General features: G+C 47.7%; 1 protein-coding gene across 4 annotated transcripts in view; it reads right to left on the reverse strand.

Annotated features, from left to right (window-relative positions):
* Positions 1-1,330: 1,330 nt before the first annotated feature.
* XPO5 (exportin 5) overlaps positions 1,331-18,863 on the reverse strand; it is a 28,025-nt gene continuing 10,492 nt past the window's right edge. For 2 of the 4 annotated variants that reach the window (XM_061365925.1, XM_061365927.1), the window contains 18 exons: positions 17,973-18,128; positions 17,514-17,555; positions 16,779-16,886; positions 15,247-15,446; positions 14,564-14,663; positions 13,473-13,654; positions 8,505-8,605; positions 7,382-7,478; positions 6,699-6,835; positions 5,988-6,085; positions 5,427-5,473; positions 5,144-5,238; positions 4,231-4,293; positions 3,670-3,752; positions 2,857-2,964; positions 2,539-2,676; positions 2,209-2,373; positions 1,331-1,649 (listed from right to left, as the gene is read on the reverse strand). In XM_061365925.1, coding sequence (XP_061221909.1) covers positions 1,509-1,649; positions 2,209-2,373; positions 2,539-2,676; positions 2,857-2,964; positions 3,670-3,752; positions 4,231-4,293; positions 5,144-5,238; positions 5,427-5,473; positions 5,988-6,085; positions 6,699-6,835; positions 7,382-7,478; positions 8,505-8,605; positions 13,473-13,654; positions 14,564-14,663; positions 15,247-15,446; positions 16,779-16,886; positions 17,514-17,555; positions 17,973-18,128 — 2,061 coding nt within the window. In that variant the 3' untranslated portion in view covers positions 1,331-1,508. The remainder of the gene's footprint in view (positions 1,650-2,208; positions 2,374-2,538; positions 2,677-2,856; positions 2,965-3,669; positions 3,753-4,230; positions 4,294-5,143; positions 5,239-5,426; positions 5,474-5,987; positions 6,086-6,698; positions 6,836-7,381; positions 7,479-8,504; positions 8,606-13,472; positions 13,655-14,563; positions 14,664-15,246; positions 15,447-16,778; positions 16,887-17,513; positions 17,556-17,972; positions 18,129-18,863) is intronic. The other 2 variants (XM_061365928.1, XM_061365926.1) reach the window with 1 other exon arrangement.

Genomic DNA, 18,863 nt, shown 5'->3' on the forward strand with positions numbered 1-18,863 from the left:
TGACATCCAGAGGTGTAACACAACCAGTTCAGAGACAGCTTCGGATTTAAACATTCCTACAAAAAAGGTTCTAAAAACCATTTAAAAAAACCCCCTTGTGTCTAGCGTGAAGTCACAGAATGTTAAAAATATCACAACACAATAAATACACCCAGCCTTTGCTAGAGCCAGGAGCCATGTTAGCTCAGAGGTTAAAAACGTTTGAGGCCAGGAGGAAAGTGGAGGGTGCTGGTGGTACAGGAAGGGCAGGAAGGTGAGTGGATTCCCAAGGCCTGCTCTTCCTTTCTGTACTCCCAACCCCAGGTCTTCTATCCAGTCTGGCCAGGTGGAGACACCACCTTAACTGCCCTCCACAGTTTATCATTTGTTCTGTCCCCTGGCCGGCAAAACTCCCAGCTCCTGTGCTAGGACAGGTCGAGTGAATCATTTGCCATGTCAAGAACTACCAGCTTTGCAGACTGGAGTGGCTTGATAGAGTCCCACCTCATCTAAAACCCAGTTTCTGACCTGACTCCCCCCCTGTAAACTGCAGTATAAACCCACCCCGCCAGCCCCACCGTACAATTCTCCAAGAAGTACCAGACTGGGTAAAAACACAGGCTACTGTCACCTCCACAGCAACAGGGTAAGGAGATCCCTTTTGGTTTGCAGGTGCTTCAGATATTGGTCCAGGTTTTGTGTACCCTGCACTGGCCATGTTCTAGTCTACAGGGCATGGTAAAAAGAAAAGATAATTAAAAAAAACCCCACCAAACTGTCCTGCTCCCCCTGAGAGAGATGTCCAAGAAAGGCTGGCACAAAGGAAAAGCCTTCGGTTTGGCTCTGGGTAGAACAAGCTCTGTGATCATATATATACATGTATGTATGTATATATATACGTATGACAACGTCTGCCTCTTTCTAGAGAGCAGCTGCACCTTAGAAAGGCCGATCTCGAGGGAGATCCTAGAGCACTGCTAGGCTTCCTGGCATGCAGCCCTCAGCCCAAGGCTCAGCGTCCTGAAGGGAAATGGATCCATCAGAACACCAGTCCACTGGGGACAAGTGCTGACAGGCATGACAGGAGTGTCTGATGTCTCCCTACAAAGCCTGGCTGCTAGTGCCCAGAGGAAGAGAAGGGTAACCCCTTTCCACACAGTGCACTACTCTGCCCTTTGCATGAATCCTAAACCCCAAGGGATGAAGAGGTGGAGCAAAAATCACCCAAGTCTATAGGATGACCAGGTTTTACCTAATGGAGTCTATGGGCTCAGCTCCCACCTTGCAGAGCAGCAGAGGCCTAAAGATGCTCATCAATGGAGGGGAAGGAAGCAGGGAAAGCTTAATAGACTGGTTCATATGCCACTACAGGTCCCATCCCAGTGTAAGGAGGAGAATGGGACAGGACCCATAAGGGGCTTTATTCAGATGAATGCTTGTGGAGGCGATGATGAGAAGGATCTAATGTGCTTACTATGAGGAGAGACAAAATATAAGGTAGGAGAGGGGACAGTTGCAGTGTCCCAGGCTCAGGACTCAAAGAGTGCAGTGAGGGTCTCTCCATCCTCATTTTCTAGCACATCCGGCTCCAGTGATGGCTTGACTTTTTTGAAGAGAGATGGGAGGTTCCGGATATGAACCTCCTTGCGGAACTGCTCCCCAAGGGGCTTCTGCAGAGGACAGAGAGGCAGACATCAGTCATCACTCCCTTCATTCCCCCACTCAGCTCAGGGGCAGCCTGCTTGCAGATCAGAGGCAGACCCCAGATTCTGAGCAGTCCCTAGGCCCAGGCTCCATGTACTCATTTTGGGGCATCTTGGGTCTGGTCCTTCCCAAGTGTCGGGACACTGAGGTAACCACCAGCGCACCAGCTGCTAATGCAGTGCCACCAGGCTCAAACACTAGCACCCTCAAAAGAGCCCAGCACCCACCTAGCAGTTTCATTCAAACATTTTAACACCCTGTTTCCCCAGGAACCCTTTTCCAAGGTATCCCCTGCCTCTCAGTGAGAAGTCATTGCTGGAGGGGCTGCTCAGCCTGTGCTGCTATCCCTGCTGTACCTCCAAGTTAAAGAGAGACAACAAACACTGAGGACATGCTACAACAGCCTCCTAAGCTGGGAAGGAAGGCAGCTGGGGAGAGGCAGATAAGCAGGCTGGCCACCCGATCACTCTGCAGCATACAGGTGTGAAATGAAACAGGTTCATTTTCCTCCAGGATATCACCTACCCCAATGCAACCTGTGATGAGGCGCTTGAAATGATCCTTCCGGCGCTTGTCTGCCACCTTCTGCAGTGTTGGGTTGAGAAGCTTGGAATCAAACTGCTCCAAAGAGTCCCTCTGGATGTCTGGGATCTGCTCCATCACTGCCTTCAGCTCAGTGTAGCGAGGGCGCTGCAGGGAGAAGTATGGTTAACACAGTTCTGTTAGAGTTCTAGAAACAGTCCTGTCCTCCTTGGGGGGACAATAACTCCTCTGCCCTCCCCAGGCAGGCATGGGATTAATTTTCCACCACTCTCCAGCCAACCTGGCATCTGGATAAAGAGCAGCATTTCTCACCAAGGCCTCGTAGATTTGGAAAGCCAGGTGGACAAGAGCTGCCATGCAGCCATTGTGCTGCCCGTGTGTCTGTAAGCCCTTCAGCACACTTGCGAAGAACCAGGACACGGCATCGGGCAGAAGGTTTCCTTGAAGCACCTGGGGGGAAAAGGCACTGTCAGCATGGGAGCAGGATACTGATACAGGATTGCCTTTCTGCAGCAGCTCCATCTGCCCAAGAGAGGTGCCCAGGGGTGAAGCAGCCATGCTTGGCACCATGTTCAAGAGCTTCCTCTCCCAACCCTGTGAGAGCTAAACTCTCCTTCCTCCCAGAGGTACCTGTTTGAGCAGTGGCCAGCAAAGCTGTGTTGTGGTTCTTTGGCAGGACAAGGTGTCTTTCCAGGACAGGGATGTGTAGGCAGTGATCAGCAGTGCTGTGCAAACATCCTGAAAAGGAGTCAAGGGAGGGAAACCAGTCAGAGGAATTATCCCCCACTTCCAGGGTTTAAATCTGAAGGGAGCCAAGAAGCAATGCAGGGACTCTGCAGGAGCTCCTCAGGGCTACCTTCTGAGAATCCTGCATGCTGCTGCTCCAGCTGAAGGTGCTCAAAGGCATCCACTGAGCACCACAGCCATAAGGGACCACGGTCAAGCCCTGGAAAGGCCCTGGAGCACTCATCAGCTGCTGCTCTCAAGCCACTACAAAACCTTCTGAGGCATCCAGAGCAGAGGAGGGCAGAGGTACTGGGATGAAGGTACCGGCACAGTGGGCTATGTTAACACTGTGGCTCCTGGGACAGCTCTGGAAGATTTTTACAGGAAAAAAGAGCTACTGGATAAAGTCCTTCCTTGTGAAGGGCTGGAGCACAGGAGGCAGGTAGAGCCTTTGGGGCTTAATGCCCAAGGCCTCCCCCGCAGAAGGGCGAAACTGTAGCTGCATATTACACTGGATCCCAACCACCATTTGCTTTGTGGCTTCTGCAACCATTAACAAGGCCCTTAGAAAACCCACATATGCTCCCAAGAGAGGATTCTCACACTGGGGAATGCTCCAGCAGCCCAGCAATCTGTAGCAGCGTCTGGCTGAACCACAGGCAAGCAAGACACAGAGCACAGAGAAAGGGTGGTGGAAATTAGAGCCTGCTCTCTTACCTCTTGTGTCATCAGACACTTCCCAAGCTCGGTGAGCTCTGCGCTGGCAGGGGGAGTCACCTCTGTGGCCATGGCCTCATCATCTGCAGAGCAGAGCAAAGCCAACACTGTGAGCATGGCTTCCCAGGACTGAAGAAGACATGGGGGCACCATGAGAACTAAGCTGGCAAAGCAGCACACAGGACCAGTATGCTGGCACAGCTCCTCAGAACATCCCTCTCCAAGCAGAAAGCACCTACCCTTTGTGGGGCAGGAAGGGCACCCAACTTGCTACCTCCAGCTCTTGGGAAGGCTGTTCATATCCCCCTTTTCTTGGTACCTTAAGAATTAGCTGCCCCAACATGCTACTGTGAACTCCCCAGCACATTTGTTCCTAGGTTAGACCAGGTTTTAATGTGGCCCCAGACACACTGGGCAGGACAGAGCTGAAGGTTACCAAACCTATATCCCTCACCCAGAACTTCCAGCAAAAGGCCAGCCATACCCTCATGAAATGCTTGAGGAAATGGGAAAAGGTTATATGCACCAAGGGTGGGAAAGACAAAGTAGGCATTTACTCACCATCTCCATCTACAGCAACTGCAGTGTTATGCTCAACACCTTTCTTAGAAACACAGCAAACAGCTGCAAAAACAGTTGCAGATCAGAGGAGCAGGAAACAGAAGATGCTACTTCAGAACATGCAAAGATTATCCTAAGAGTGTGATGGGCTCACAGCTGCTCCAAGCTCCCCCAGCTCATACACAGCACCTGAAGAATCTGAAAGGCCAGTTTAAAGCCAAATGCTGCACTGCTTGTAAGGCTGGAACACCCCACCCGCAGCATCCTCCCACACTGGAACCTGCTGCACAGGGGCTGCTCCAAACAGCTGAGAACCAGAAACATGCAAAACCATTTGAAGCCTAAACATGAGAACATCACCATCTGAAGGCAACAAGGCCAATCAAGGAGAGAGAAGGTAGAGGAGCTATAATCAATATGCAGGGATTCCCAGCCTCTCTGCTCTAAGCCACACTGATAAAAACATGATGCTGGGGAAATGGAATGCAGAGAAGGGAGACTGCCTTGGCAGGGGGCACTTTCCCTTCTGTTTGGCACTGGCCAGCAACAAAACTGCTCTACACTCAGGTTTTCCACAAACCGATGTCCCATATTGGGCTCCAGGGCACAGAAGGGGAAAACCAAGATTCCAAAGGAGGACTGGATTCCTATAGGGGCAATGCCTGAATAATGGAGCTCTAAATGCTGAGAAAACAGAAGGAAGAAACACTCTTCTCAAGGTTTTTAACTGATTTCTTACTAGGTTTTAGCTAAGACGTTGGCAGGGTTAACTGTCTCACACCTGGCTTCTAAGGATTATGTTAAATAGTACTGACCATTACAGTTAAGTTTTACTGCACACTGGAAATTCCCGTTGTCCTCTCCAGGGCAAACTTCCCAAATATCCCAGGGGACCCAGCTTAATTTCACTTACTGATGAGATCCATGACTTCTCGGGTCAGCAGCCTCACCAGCTGTTCCTCAAGCATCTCCTGAGACTCAGGGTTGTCATCTGCAGCATCATCCTCACTGAGGAGAACAGGTTTTAATGTGAGGGGAGACATTGTCTTAAAGGATCCCCTCTGCTCAAGCACAAGGAATGAGTCACCATCAGGGTCAACAGTGTTTTCCAGCCCTCTGCTGGAAAGGGGCATGTAAAAGGCCAAAGCTCCATCCCACTCCCAATTTCCCCTGCACACCAAAGGGTAGAAACTTACCAGAGCATACTTCGCTGGTTGATCACCTGCCATTTCTGGGACAACCTCTGTCCAAGACAAAATAAAACATTCAATACCTTCCTAAAGAGCCATGTGGGACACAATGCAGAGGCCCCAGGTGACAGCTGCTGATAGAAGTGCTATCATTAAAGCTGACAGAGCTTTAAAGACATCTCTCATGCAAAGACCTATTTTGAATGGGACAGGAACCACTGCCAATGGTGCTAAAGATGCTGTGGCTGTGCTGGCTGCAGGAATGCGAGTGAATTGTCAGGAAAATGAGAGGACATAAACAACAAAACCCCCACAAAGATTCTCAGGGCTGACGGCTGAGGAGCTGCTATCCACAGGTTTGGACTCACAGCTAGGGGTGCTCTGAAACAGCCAAGGTTCAACACACCTCAAAAGCACTCCCACCCACCCAGATAGCATCCAAATCATTAAGCATTAAGGCTCTGCCCTTGTCTCTGCTGGCTTTGGAGAAACAGATGTTCTTATACATTCCTGCTACAAGGAGTCTGGGTTGCCAAGGAACAGGCATAGAACAAGGTGTTTTCTTACCATGTGCAGATAGGTAAAGAGTGGTCCCAGCATGGGGCAGACAAGGGTTTCATAGTATTCTGAAGGGCAGAAGAGTACCAAAGGCTTCACAAACACACCTGCACAGGCCAGTTAAGGAAGAGATCCAGCACACACAACCAGCTGCCAGGGAGACTGCAGCACATGGCCCAGCCCAGCCCATTCCCCTGGGAGGCCAAGTAACAGACACCTCAAAGCCCATCTTCTTACAGCCCCGAATTGACAAGTGTCATCTGTGTACAGTGAGAGCATGAGGTAATTCAGCCCCTTCCCCAAGAGGTCAGCTGAGAAAGCTGAGGGTGCTTAGCGCCCATATCCTAGATGTGAAACTAGATGTGCAGCCCTGGAAGGTGGGCTGGGAATCCCAGATGGTCTCCATACAAACACAAACTCTAGTCAGACACCCTACTGCCAAGCTCCTACAGTGTCCAAGCCCCCTAACTGCCAGAAGGCACTACCCACCTCTCATGATGCCTCCAGGACAACACAAATCCTTTGCATTTGTTCTCTCTGACCCCATGCACTGCTGTTTCTGCTTGTGCCCTCCTAGGCTCACACCTCATCCACATCAGGCATATATCCCTGCTTGTTTACCCCCTCAATCACCCTTCTTTGGCTTGTCATACTGAAAAGGTTTTCAGTTTATGTGTTGAAAGCCTCCCTACCTGGCCTCAGACAGTGATGGAAGGATACGGAGCATGGGTCGGAGCCTGTAATCAGGAATGTTATTGAGGTTGATGAAAGCTGAGCTGAGGAGCTGGGTGGCAAGACCCTCAACAGTGTAGAAATCCTGCTGCATGGAGGGGCCTGCATTTCCCAGGATGTGGAAACTTCCAAGAAAAAAAACCAAGTTTGTTGCAAGTCTGCCAGATAACAGGTACCATGCCTCTGGCCTGTAAAGGCTACAAGTGCTATCATCTTGAGACCAGATAGTTGTCATGTTCTTAAACAAATACTACAGAGAAGTTTTAGCAGCGTTTTTTTTCTGGGATACATGCAGAGGGATAATGAATTAAACATTTAAGCACTAAAAATGCACTTTCAAGTGCTGATGTATCCTAACACATGATTTAAAAAAGCAGCAAATAAACAAACTATGTCAGGATATCAGGTAAGTGATGCAATCCCACTACCTAATTGCAGAAAAGCTTAAAAAGAGACCCACATTTTGAAGTACATTTTTCAGCCACTGTGTTCCATTAATATGTGGTAGGTTACAACCACCAAGTACAGTTTACTACTGCAGCTCCTACTTGGATGTTATAGGACACAGCTCACGTGAGAAGTCTAACTCTAGAAGAAGTCGGGACCCAGCAACAGACTACTGCTCTGGTTGTGCAATGCTGGACTGCGTGTGGGATATGTGGTGCTCTTACCAGTTGTCGTAAAGTGTACAGAAGAAGCCCTGCATCCTTTCTAAGACTGTTTTGTAAACAGGAGAGTCATAAAGCTCCAGCAGAGGCTGAGGGAGACCTGCGGGAGAGAACAAGCTTTAGCTACATTAATGGGAGAACATGGTGCACCTTCAGAATGTGGTGGGCAGGCCCCAGCCACCTTGACAGCAGTGAGGGAAGCACCCGGCAAGATCAACCTGCATCCAAATGGGAAGAGGTGCAGCAGCCCTGGGAGAGAACCTCCCTCAGAGGTCAGACAAGTTCAGGTTGGTTCTACCCAGAGCAGAGGTGTTCCCACTAAGATTGTCACAGTCCTCTCTCCAAAATGAAATTACTGGAGCTTATCAGAACCCAGTCAGAAGCAAAGGTGACAGGCTATTAGAGGAGCTGCACAATCATCTCATTCATCTCTGTCAGCACATGCTGAACTGTATTAAAATGTTCAGGGCAGAAATTAAGGCCCTGCTGCTTTAAATGCAGTGGTTCGCAGACAGAGTTTGTAAGTCGAAGAAAACATCTCCTCATTTTACAGACAGGAAATGGAGATAAGAAAGACAAAGCATACTCCCTGAAATATTTCACTGTCTGAATGGGAAATTAAACCCCAATTTCTAAAGTCATGGTCCAGGTTTTATCCACAAGGCTATCCACCTCTACTTGGCTGGGAAGGCTTCTGTGTTCGTAAGCTCTGTTCTGTTTTAAGATGGTCCAAGAGCCTCTACATAATACATGACCTGGAAACAAATGCAAGGGCCCTACTGCAGTACTTGGCTCTTGCCCTCCAAGACAGGTCTTTATACCAGCACTCAGGGATCCTGCTGAGCACTAATTCTGCTCAAAGTCAGACAATTACAGCATTCCCAGTCTCTCCAGCCAGAAATATGTTGCAGAGACCACCATGTCATGCACCTTCATTTCATGCAGAAGAAACCAATCTGTCTGAGACCAGTAACTTTTTCATTTCAGCAGATTCAAATCATAGCCAAGTAGTGAATGCTATGAAGAAGCTGGCCCTCCAGCCCCTCTTCACTTCTACTGATGGACCACTACCTCAAATACCTCTGAGAATCTGACCAGACATTCCTGCCAAAGAGAAGTCCCTTACCTAGGATGGCATTCTTCTCCACCTCCAGCATGTCCAAGGCCTTTGCAAACGTCTCCCCCAGCCTAGCCACCATCTCTGGCATGTAGAGATTGTTGTGAGTCCTGAAACAGAAGAGCACTTGGTTTATACACATGTGAGTCCACCCCTTTTGCCCTTGACAGTGGGATCCTCTCCTTCAGCTTGTGAACAGCTCTTCTGAGGCAGATGATGAGGAAGGTGAGACCAAGCACGTGTGCATGGGATCCCCCTTCCCCACCTGCAAAAATATTGGGGAAGCTGACCCAACAGACATGGAGTGATTCCACCTCATGTCCTGAATCTCCTGGCTGCCCCCTTCCACTTATTTCAGTTCACCCCACCCCTTGCAAGCACTAGCAGGAAAAGCTCCCAGCAAGTCTCCAGTTGATGCTGGCAACAGCTCAGTAGCTTGGCCAAAGGGATCAGAGAATGTATTTCAAAAACTGACAAGACGCAGATTCTGCAATCTCAAAAGACCTTCTGCACCGGAGGCCCCTGCAGAGGGAGGGGCTGTTTCAGCTCCAAAACACACACACTGCCCTCCAGGGATGGGTCACAGTCCCCAGAATGGCAGGTGGCATTGGAGGGACTCTAGGGAGAACATCAGTCCGATCAGATGTTACTCATGGCAGACACAGGTGCCCCTGGACAACACATCCAGCTGGGAACAATTCCGCATCATCAGGAGGTGGCCACGGTCAGGTCTCCGCGAGGGACACCAATTCAGCCATGGGTGGCTGGCTCTTGCCATCCAGGCCAAAATGGGTCCCCTCTAAGGCAGGGTACTGACACTCAGCGCTGGACTCGTCGGGGGGTGTCTCTCTCACCTACCTCTCTCCTTTGAGACCTCAGACCTCCACTCTGGGTGTCGCCAGCTGCACACAGCACAAATCCTGCAGCCTCCTCCAAAACTGCAATGCCATTGTACCTGCTGCTAGAGGTGATCAAGGGCAACTCAGTATCTCCCCCTAGAGCAGCACTTCCCAAAGCAGGGGGGTACATGGGAATGGCTGGGGTAAGGGAGCATGGACAGACCTCAGTATGTTCTCCAGAGTCTCAGCTTTCACTCCTGTCTTAACGATTTGTAATTATTGTTTTATTTAATTTTGTTTTGGCAGGTCTATGTTCACAAGCCTGGCACCCCCGATGCAGTGACGTCTGCCTCAGTTACCTCCGAAACGTCAACCATCCCAGTTCTCTCTGCAAGTTTTAAATACTTCCCTGCTCACTGCACGTGAGGAAGGAAAGTATGTAAGGTTCACAAGAAAGAGCTACACAAATGACTTCTTAACGACTCATACTCTCATTCTGGGCTGGATCTAACACCATGTAATAGGCCTCAAAGGGGGCACAAGCTGGTTTTACTTTCCCAAGAGGAGCCAGGGAGCAGCCCAGCCGCCACAAAAGTTTGGATGATGTTGTTTCACTGACTCAAAAAAACGTGCATTTCTGCTTGAGGCTATCCTGAAACCTGTCTACTAAAATCACCTCCTCTCACACGTCTCCTGCCTGTCCCATGCAGGTGTTGGCTTTGCCTCATGGTGGGTTCAAGGGCAGTTGGGCAAACCCAAGGACTGAAATGAACCTTGAAATCCCACTGCTCTAATCTCAGCAGAACGGTCCAATCATATCCTGAAGCTGTGGTCATGATCCTTAGTTGTTTCAGAGTCCTTGAAACATTTTCTCAGGTTGGACAGGTGGGAGGGCAGATATTCACTCAATTCAAGGATGAGCTCCCTTAATTCAAACTTGAGCCCAGTGGTAACAGAGAGAAAATGGCTAATACGCTGCTCCCCATGAAAAAGCATCCAACAGTCCTCATATACGATGAAGATGTAGCCCCTAGGCACGTTCCAGCTGAGACTCTCGGCAGTGAGCAGCACTCCCAGGCACCCCACACACAGGAGAACATAGAAAAACAAAATTTAAGAGACATTTATGCTTTAGGAAAGACAAGCAAAGGATATGCCCTTGTGGGCAAAGGACTTGGGGGATTTTCAGCAATAGTCACAGCTCTGCTGGAAAAACCATCTGATGCCTAGGGAGGTGGGATTAGCGGCCAAAGATGAGTCCTTTAGGACAGTTCATGCTTGAAAAATCTTTATCCAAAGCTGGAGACATCTACAGTAAAAATGCCTACAGCATCCATGTCTATCCAACAATTCTTTCACAAGTATTAATGCCTTGGTAATGTCAGCGTCTCATCAAGATGAGTTCCAAAAAAGCCTTTGTCCATGCAAAGCATTTGCTGAGCCTGACCAGTCCATTTGTAACAACACACAAGCAAATCTCAACACAATAAAGGTGCCGAGCCAAAAGGTTCATGCAGCTACTGACTCCAGACACATGACTACATGTGCATCTGTCTGGCTGGAGATCATGATTTGGGTTTAAATTCATGAGAGGACAATTTAAGCCAGAAGAGGTAGAAAGCACCTAGGTGAAAAGAGGATAGGAGAATCATCACCCAAAAAGCTGCAAGCAGTGGTTAACAAAGCAGCCTCAAAATACGTTGGTAAATACAACCACCAAAGACAAAGACAAATACGGGTGGGTACAAAAAGATGCCACTTAAAGCTACCTTACTTTTTTCTTGTTACCTAGACTCCCTCTCATTCCTCTTGGCTCTTTGGTCTCATCCATGACCTATCTTCCAGCTGTTTAACCTTGAAAACACCCAATGGCTTAAGAACATTCACTGCTTCTGTCTGCAAACACATCAGAACGCCACCCAGTACCCAGAGTGCAGCAGACACAACAGCTTGCCCTGCAAAATGCCTCTTTTTTTTTGCATACTGGTGCCCAACTTGGTGCTCAGTTTAGCTCTCAGTAGGACCCATGCTACTGCCATCTGCAAACCCGCTCACACAGTAACCAACACAATCTGTGAGGACTTCCACATCTGCTTCCTGCATAAGCACATGAGCAACGCTGGGCCTTGCTTTATCCCCATAGAAAGCTGCCTAATGGCACAGAGCTAAGAGAAGCACCCACCTCTAAGAAGTAATGCAACTATGCTCCTGAAGGCATCCTCAACACAGGCAGCTTTCCTGCCAGCCAGAGCTCCTCATATCCCTGTACTTCCTACTCGCTGGCAGACTGCTGCAGACTCCATGTTCTCTTGTGTAATTTGTATTAAAGACGGCCTGAGGAAGCAGCGCATGGAAGAGGCACTCAAAGGCAGCAAAAAGCATACCAGAAGCTCCCCAGCACAACCTCTAACTTCTCTAGAAAGGCATAAGCATCATCAACATTTGCAATGAACTGAGCTTGCAGCTGTCAACACACGGACTCCTCCACATCCAGCAGCAGCCAAGAAAGGTATGAGGTGGAAGATCTACTGCTCTTAATACATCATTCTTTGGTTCTTGTTGGAACATTCGGCCTTCAGAAAAGCCTGGATACCTCCGACTGAAGTACAGGCTGCTCCATGTATGTTACTACAACGTGCTTAGGAAAGATTTTGGTCTGCAGGGAGGATGCTTGAACACCAGAGATGCATTGTGTCAAAAACCAGCCAGGGAGCCTCTTCCTTTAGGTAGATGGGGAAGCACTGGCAAGAGAACATAGCTCATGCATTTTCCTGGAGGTGCTAAACAAGGGAGGACAGATCTTCTGCTTCTTTCCAGGTAGGGATAGAGTTTGACAGAGGTTTCCTAAGCTTGTTGTGACACAAATCCAAATGTTTTTAGTAATACGTAAGTTCCAGCAAGAAGAGCAATCACACAAGCAAAATGGCTGTCTGTTGCAGCCTCTTCGGACCCTGGGCACTGGTTTCATTGGTCTCTCACAATATGGAACATGTTTCAGGCTCTGGAAGAACTGGCATGAGGCTACTTCTACTCAGGCAATTCCACTTGTTGATAGGACCTTCACCCTTCCAGGATAAAACCACTTCTGGGATAAAAATTCCAGGATAAAAGCACAACTCCACAGCTCTAACAAGACACTTCAACCCTGCTCACTGGCCAAAGTACCACCTGTTGTGCTACACAGAGCTTTGCTAGGGTGGGCCAAGGCAGCATGTGCTCGTCCTACCTGTCCAGCATATCCAGCATTCTTACTGGAAGCAGGACAGTCCTGAGCTCAGTGACTACCAAACATACCTGACTACACAGAACTCGAGTAATAGAATAGGGCCCCTTTCCTCACAGAACTGGGAGCTGAAAATGTAAGTGGATCTGAAAATGCTCTTTCCCAACAGGCTCCTGCCAATGACAGAGCCTCAAGTTTTCAAGAACTTAACATGTAGCATTACCTCACAGAACTGCCCCATAAGACTGGCAAAATCCCAGTGTCAGAGTTACCCTGAGACAGGCTCCTCCTTTATAATTCTGGGAACTTTGTTATTCAGTATTCCCTTTTTCTGCCTTCTCCTGCCCCCTTCTCTGGCTGCCCCAGATGTACACAACATCAGCGACATGCAGAGAGGCACTGCAAGATAGCAACAGCCTGAGAGTATGCATCCACTGATTTCAATAGCAGACAGTGCTTCAGGAGGCTGGGGTCCATGTTCAGCAAAACCAGCTTAATTTAACACTGAAGAGAGAACAACGCAAACAGGATGCGATGAGAGCTGGGACTGCCCTGGTGGTGACTGGAGAGGTGGCCTTGCAGGGGCTGAGGGCAGAGCAGAGATGTTAGTTGAGAAATGATTAACTGGGTGGCAGATTTATAGCAGTGGAGGTGGGGGAGGCAACCCCAGCCCAAGCTCCCACTGGCTTTGATGGACTCTTGTAGGCCAGGCCAACGAACATTCAGAAGGCTCCAGTTTCCCCAGTGCCATTCCCCACTGTGAACAGTCAGGAACAGTACATGGGCACCTGCACCAGCCTGTGTTCCTGCTGGCTTCACTGGGTAAACATGCTCTGAGCATTCCATGTATTATCACAGTTCAGCTTTCACAGATTCTTAAGTCAACATGAATTATTTCAAGTCAACTCGACCCACCTTATAAGAGCAAGTAAATTGTCAAGCAGCTTCAGGACCTGTTCAGTGCAGGGATTACGGTAGATTGGACTTCCACTGGGCATGTATCCCACCAAGAATCCTCCAGCTTTTGCCTCTTCAGGAGCAGCAGGCCAACGAGCTCGTTTCACAACTCCTAGAATGGTGTACACGCAAAAGCTTATCTGCAGGAAGAGATGGGGAGAAACGGATTTTTAGCCACAGAACAACATGAATAAACAGGTTTTCAGAGGAACCCATCATCAACCCATCTCAAAGGAATGCTCTACAGTGAGCCTAATCTGGTGACAAGAACAAACTCCACTGGGTTTGCTGCTAAGAAAATAGCAGCAAATGATTGTGCTATATTCCATCATCTTCAGTGACCCTTGGCCATGGCAGGATGGCCTAGAAACTCATTATTAGATAAAGCATTAATGTATATGGTCGCGTAAGTATGCAAGCAACCAGATAGGTTACCCTCTAAAAAGAAGGGTCTACACCATCAGCTCCTGATCTCCTTCAATGTGCTGGGATGAATGTAGAGATCTGTGATGACACAGAGGTCAAACTGCATTAGCCCCAAATCACAAGTCCAGTGCTGTGGACTGCCTTTCACTGTCTTCTGCAGACCTAAAGACAGCAACTCCACTGCCGTTTGTCCAGGAAGTGCACATATTTCACTAACAATTCAAACAACACAAATAACCTCAGATGTATTTTAACTACATCCCATGCTGCAGTCCTAGAATGACACTTTCCACACTGAACGGCTTGAAACTCTGAAGAGAAATCCACTGCACCATATTTCCAAAAACCATGTTCCAAAACCAAACTCTGCCACACAGAGAGTGGGGGACAGTGTGCTTCACTCTGCATGATAATCTGGTTTTGCATGGCCTGCATTCTCATTGCTGTAGCTTAAAGAAGCAAAAGCCAGTCAGTTATTCTGCAGTCTGAAAAACCTACTGATCTGCACCCAAAAGCAGCACATGATCAGAAAAGGTCTTATGTGTATCCACAACGAATGGGGGATGGAAGGAGGCAACTCCCATCTCGCTAAGGATTACACCTCTCCTGGTAACGATACTCACTCTAGAGCGGTTCAGGCCACTGGGATCTTCCAAGATTGGATCGGCAATCTTGTTGTCAGCACCCACATAGGAGATAAAGGCTTCAGGATCTGAGAGGACTCTGCAGCAGCAGAAGACAGTAATAAGGATCATTGTGGCAGGGAATTTGAGCAGAGCTTGCACTGGCTACAAACATCTCAACAAACAGAGTAGGTCAGAGCCTAGCTAAAGCTTCACACTATGTGGGAACACGATAAAAAGCACCGGAGACATGTGCACCCTCCAGACATTTGCATGGGCCATGAGGACCTAAAACCACTGAATCTCTTATGAAGATAGTCCTGCTTGCAAAGCTCTTGTGCACGCTGAGCTGCCCACGGCTGCAGCACACCTCAGCTTTAGTAATGAGAGCTCAGCTTCCTAGCTTCTCCTGGACATGAGCAAGGACGTCTTGGCTCGTTTTCACAAGTTTTCATTTTCAGCAAATGCTTTGAGCATGCTGGGAAAAAGTGTTCCTCTATCACCTTAAATGAGTCTTCCAACAAACAGCATTTAGACTCAGTTGGCAGCTCCCAAACTACAAGAGAGCTGTTACCAAGACTGCCCAGAGCACAGGGCGTCATGAGGCACCCCACCACGCTCATTAGGTTTGTGCATTACCTCTGCAATGCCTCCAACTCAAAGCTCAGAAAAGCGACCCGTACCTCTGCATCTCTGGGGAGAGCCACAAGCCAGCAACAGGAGCCATGAGCTCCTCCAGGAAAGCTTTCTGCCGTTCATAGTCCTTGAACTGGTTACTGATGAGGACGAGGGCCTCCATAAGAGCACACTTCTCCATCTGTGTCAGAAGGAGCTCATTGGAGAGCAGCTGCTTCACGTGGTTGTACAACACCTCGAAGTTTGGCTAAAAAACACGTCCAAGTGGAAGAGCGTTATGCATTTGGTGTGGATGGGGGCCACTAGGGGAAGCAGGTGGGGTGTACTGTACTACACAGTACAGCTGGAGGAGCATGTCTACCTTACCCTTCCTCTACATAGCTATCTCCTTCTAAGACCAAGTTTATCTGAATGTTCAGTCTAAAAGAGCCTCTTTTCTTCCCTATCACCCTATCATTACCCTGCATCCAGTTTACTCTAGTCTCCAGAATGACCAAAATAAGCAGAGGAAATGTCCCTCTTCTAGACAGTCATATTTCCTACAGCAGCATCACACTTCAGGATAGGTCTGGTGCTTTTGCTTGCTCACAGAAAGCACCTTGCTCCTTTGGCTATCAAGTGCAAGGCTCAGGACTTTTCCATCTTCTTGCTCAAAACTAGGTTAATAACAATTCATGTGGTTATCATTATCTCTATAGGAACGGTTGTGTTTCTTCCTTACCCACTCTAGACACGGCCACGTGTCTGTAACCTTCTATCAATATTAGCAATCATGCCCTTCAGCAAAGTCACCTGAACATATTTTGTGGCAGCTCTGGGCCCTTGGCTCTTCCAGTGAAGATGTCTAGGTGGCCATGGGAAACAGCCCCCTGTAGTTCAATGACCAGTGGAGCGGGACAAAGCCAAACCCACTAGTTCGCAGCAGCTACTGCAGAATGCAGACTGGAGCGCCTAAATTATGTCAACTACCATCCTCAAAAAATGTCTTTGTTTAAGCTAACAATGTCCCATGGTGCTCCCACAGTCCTACAGCCATTCCATACAAACACTGCTAAAGAAAGGAGCTCACAGCTGCATGTTGTGGGCAGGCTGTTTAGTTCAGCAAGACCAAATGAAACACTGGCTCATGCATTTTAAGAATATTTGTTTTTCTAGTCTCCTCAGCCTAATCTGGAAAACAAATACTCTCCTCTTGCTCCTATGTTCTGTTAAGTGACAGAAGTCTGAAGATTAGTTACTGCTAGCAACTTCAGCTAAGGGAGGAACCGAGACCATCACAAGTGACAAAAGGGAAGTTCAGCAAACATTCCCATAAAACGAATCTAGTGCTGTACGTATCCTCCTCATAATCCCTTTTGCATTTAACTCATCACCTTACAAATCAACTCTTCAGGCAGAAGATTTTTCAGGTGTGGGGTGGGGACGAAGGGAGGTGCAGGGAATAAAGCACTTTGCCATTTGCACAGCAGGAATGTTTCCTGGAAGAAAAACAGAGGCTGTAGCCAAAGAAGCTGAAGATCCCACAAAATCCAGCTGAAACTGAGGCAAGACTCATCATGATACAGTTGCATTTACATACCAGGACAAGCTGAGGATAATCCCGACACATCTTTATGATTGAGGAGCATGCATGCCTTCTCACATTCTTCACTGCTCGAGTTCTAGGAGCCTGGACAGACATAACAAACTTCAATGCAACAAAAGAAAAGTTCAGAAAAATGCAGGGATTTTCAAGAGACAAATGCATTACATACAGTTTTCTGCACTGCTGAGTACAGATCAAGAAAGCATTTCCACACCTCTCCCCTGCCCCAAACAATCACCCAACAAACAAATTTTCCCTGGAGCTGTAGCCAACTCAAGAAGCCCATGTTCAGACAAGCTCTGCTTTGGGAGAGTAGACAGACATAGTAAGATCCGTGACACAGCTTGTCACAGATCTTACTATTTTAAGGCTCCCAAGCACTCCCTAGGTAGCTAGCAGCTTTATAGCCATCCGTCACAGCCATGTATACCAACTACTGAAGAATAACCACAGCTAATGAAGGGATTTCGTGTTCAGGAAGGCCAACATAGACCAGGGGACTAAGTACACTGGCCTTAGACCACACTTGTGGCCTTCTAAGTTTGTGAGCACAGTCTTATTAGGCTGCGTCACTCAAGAAGAGATCAGTTATGTCTCGACTTTCCAGCCCTTTCCAGGAGCTATACTTGAGAAGCCTACACAGCAGTCTTCAGACCCAGCATGTTCTCAAATAGGATATAGTTTGATCCAACTGTTATAGCTGATTAGTAGATAATAATTCAGACATACCTTGCTTTCTTCTATAACTTCAAAGGTAACTGAAGCAAACAGCTGTGAGAAAAGATCCAAAAATTCACATCATTTGTTAATATCTAGCACACATGTGCTTTGAGCTCAAAGAACAGATCATAAGACTTTAGTGCAATTTCATTAAAGTCAGTGAAGACCTCTTGACTAAGTTGAAAGATGAACTGGCAGCACAGTGAGGTCTTGAAATAAAAAAAATGGTGTTTACTGGCCAGAGCATGCACTTAACGTTAAGATTTAAGGCTAGGAACTGCAAAATTGGTGTTATTTGACACTGTTTCTTCTTGAACAAGATTCAATCTGAGTTTTTCCCACCTTTAACATGAAGGATAGCACTTCCCTAACAGTTAACATCAAGAGAATTAACTCCTGCAGTTTGGTACAAGGGCCCTGCACCACCAAAAGTCTACCTGATTTTAAGCAGGGTCTGCAAGTACCTACCTTAGAAAGTACTTGTGGTAGGTACTCTGGTCGATAAGTGACAAATGGAAAGAGAGCAGAGACATTGGTAAGCACACAGGACAGAATGAGAGGATCCTTTGTTTCAAAATTAAGGACAAGCTGCAGCAGATCTATGCCATCATTCACTGGAATTTCCTAAAAAGTCAGCAAATGGAAAGAGGAAATCAAAAAGGAGACAACATTCACTACTTCAGCTTGTAGCACACATCCTGTAACTCCTAGAGCTAGGTCACAGAGCTGCCGCTATCACATCATGCCTCTCAACTGAACGCAACTGTTCTCAAAGCAGAAAGAAAATAAGGAGAAACCTCCACTTAACAGCATGATTATGTGCACTTGCTGAGGGAAAAAGGACAGCAACATTGCCACTGTTGATAGGGCAGTTTTGAGATGTCAAACTCAAGTCCCCATACTGCTGCTCGCATCTCTGGGAAAGGTGAATTTCCTCTACCTCAGTTTGTTTCCCAAGTCTCCTCTTAACTTTGGTCCAACAAATTCCATGCTTAACCAACTACATCAACCCAATTTACTGGGGTTACAAGGATGAACTCAAGCTCAGGAGAAGCCCAATGTAACAAAAAAAAAAACCCAGTCAGCCTACATAAGACTGAGAAAAAAAAAAATAAATGCTTTCTCTCTGTGTTGCCTGCTGTGGAACAAAAAAAGCAGAAAGAAATCGCTTCTGGCCTCCTACTCTCTGAGCAGGAGCTTCTCTCACTTAAAAGTTAAGATAATCTAATCAGAGGATAATTAAAAACAATAAACATGGGAAAATTCCGCTTAAGCAATCCTCCTCTAGCAAGGCACATTTCAAAGTATGCCACCTGAGTGCTCTCCTGTCACTTCTCATGGCATAGTGTCCAAAACTAA

Source organism: Neopsephotus bourkii, unplaced genomic scaffold (assembly GCF_033783945.1).
Source record: "Neopsephotus bourkii isolate Nb327-2 ecotype Australia unplaced genomic scaffold, CSIRO-AGI_Nbou_v1 NB_1292, whole genome shotgun sequence".
Lineage (NCBI taxonomy): Eukaryota > Metazoa > Chordata > Aves > Psittaciformes > Psittacidae > Neopsephotus > Neopsephotus bourkii.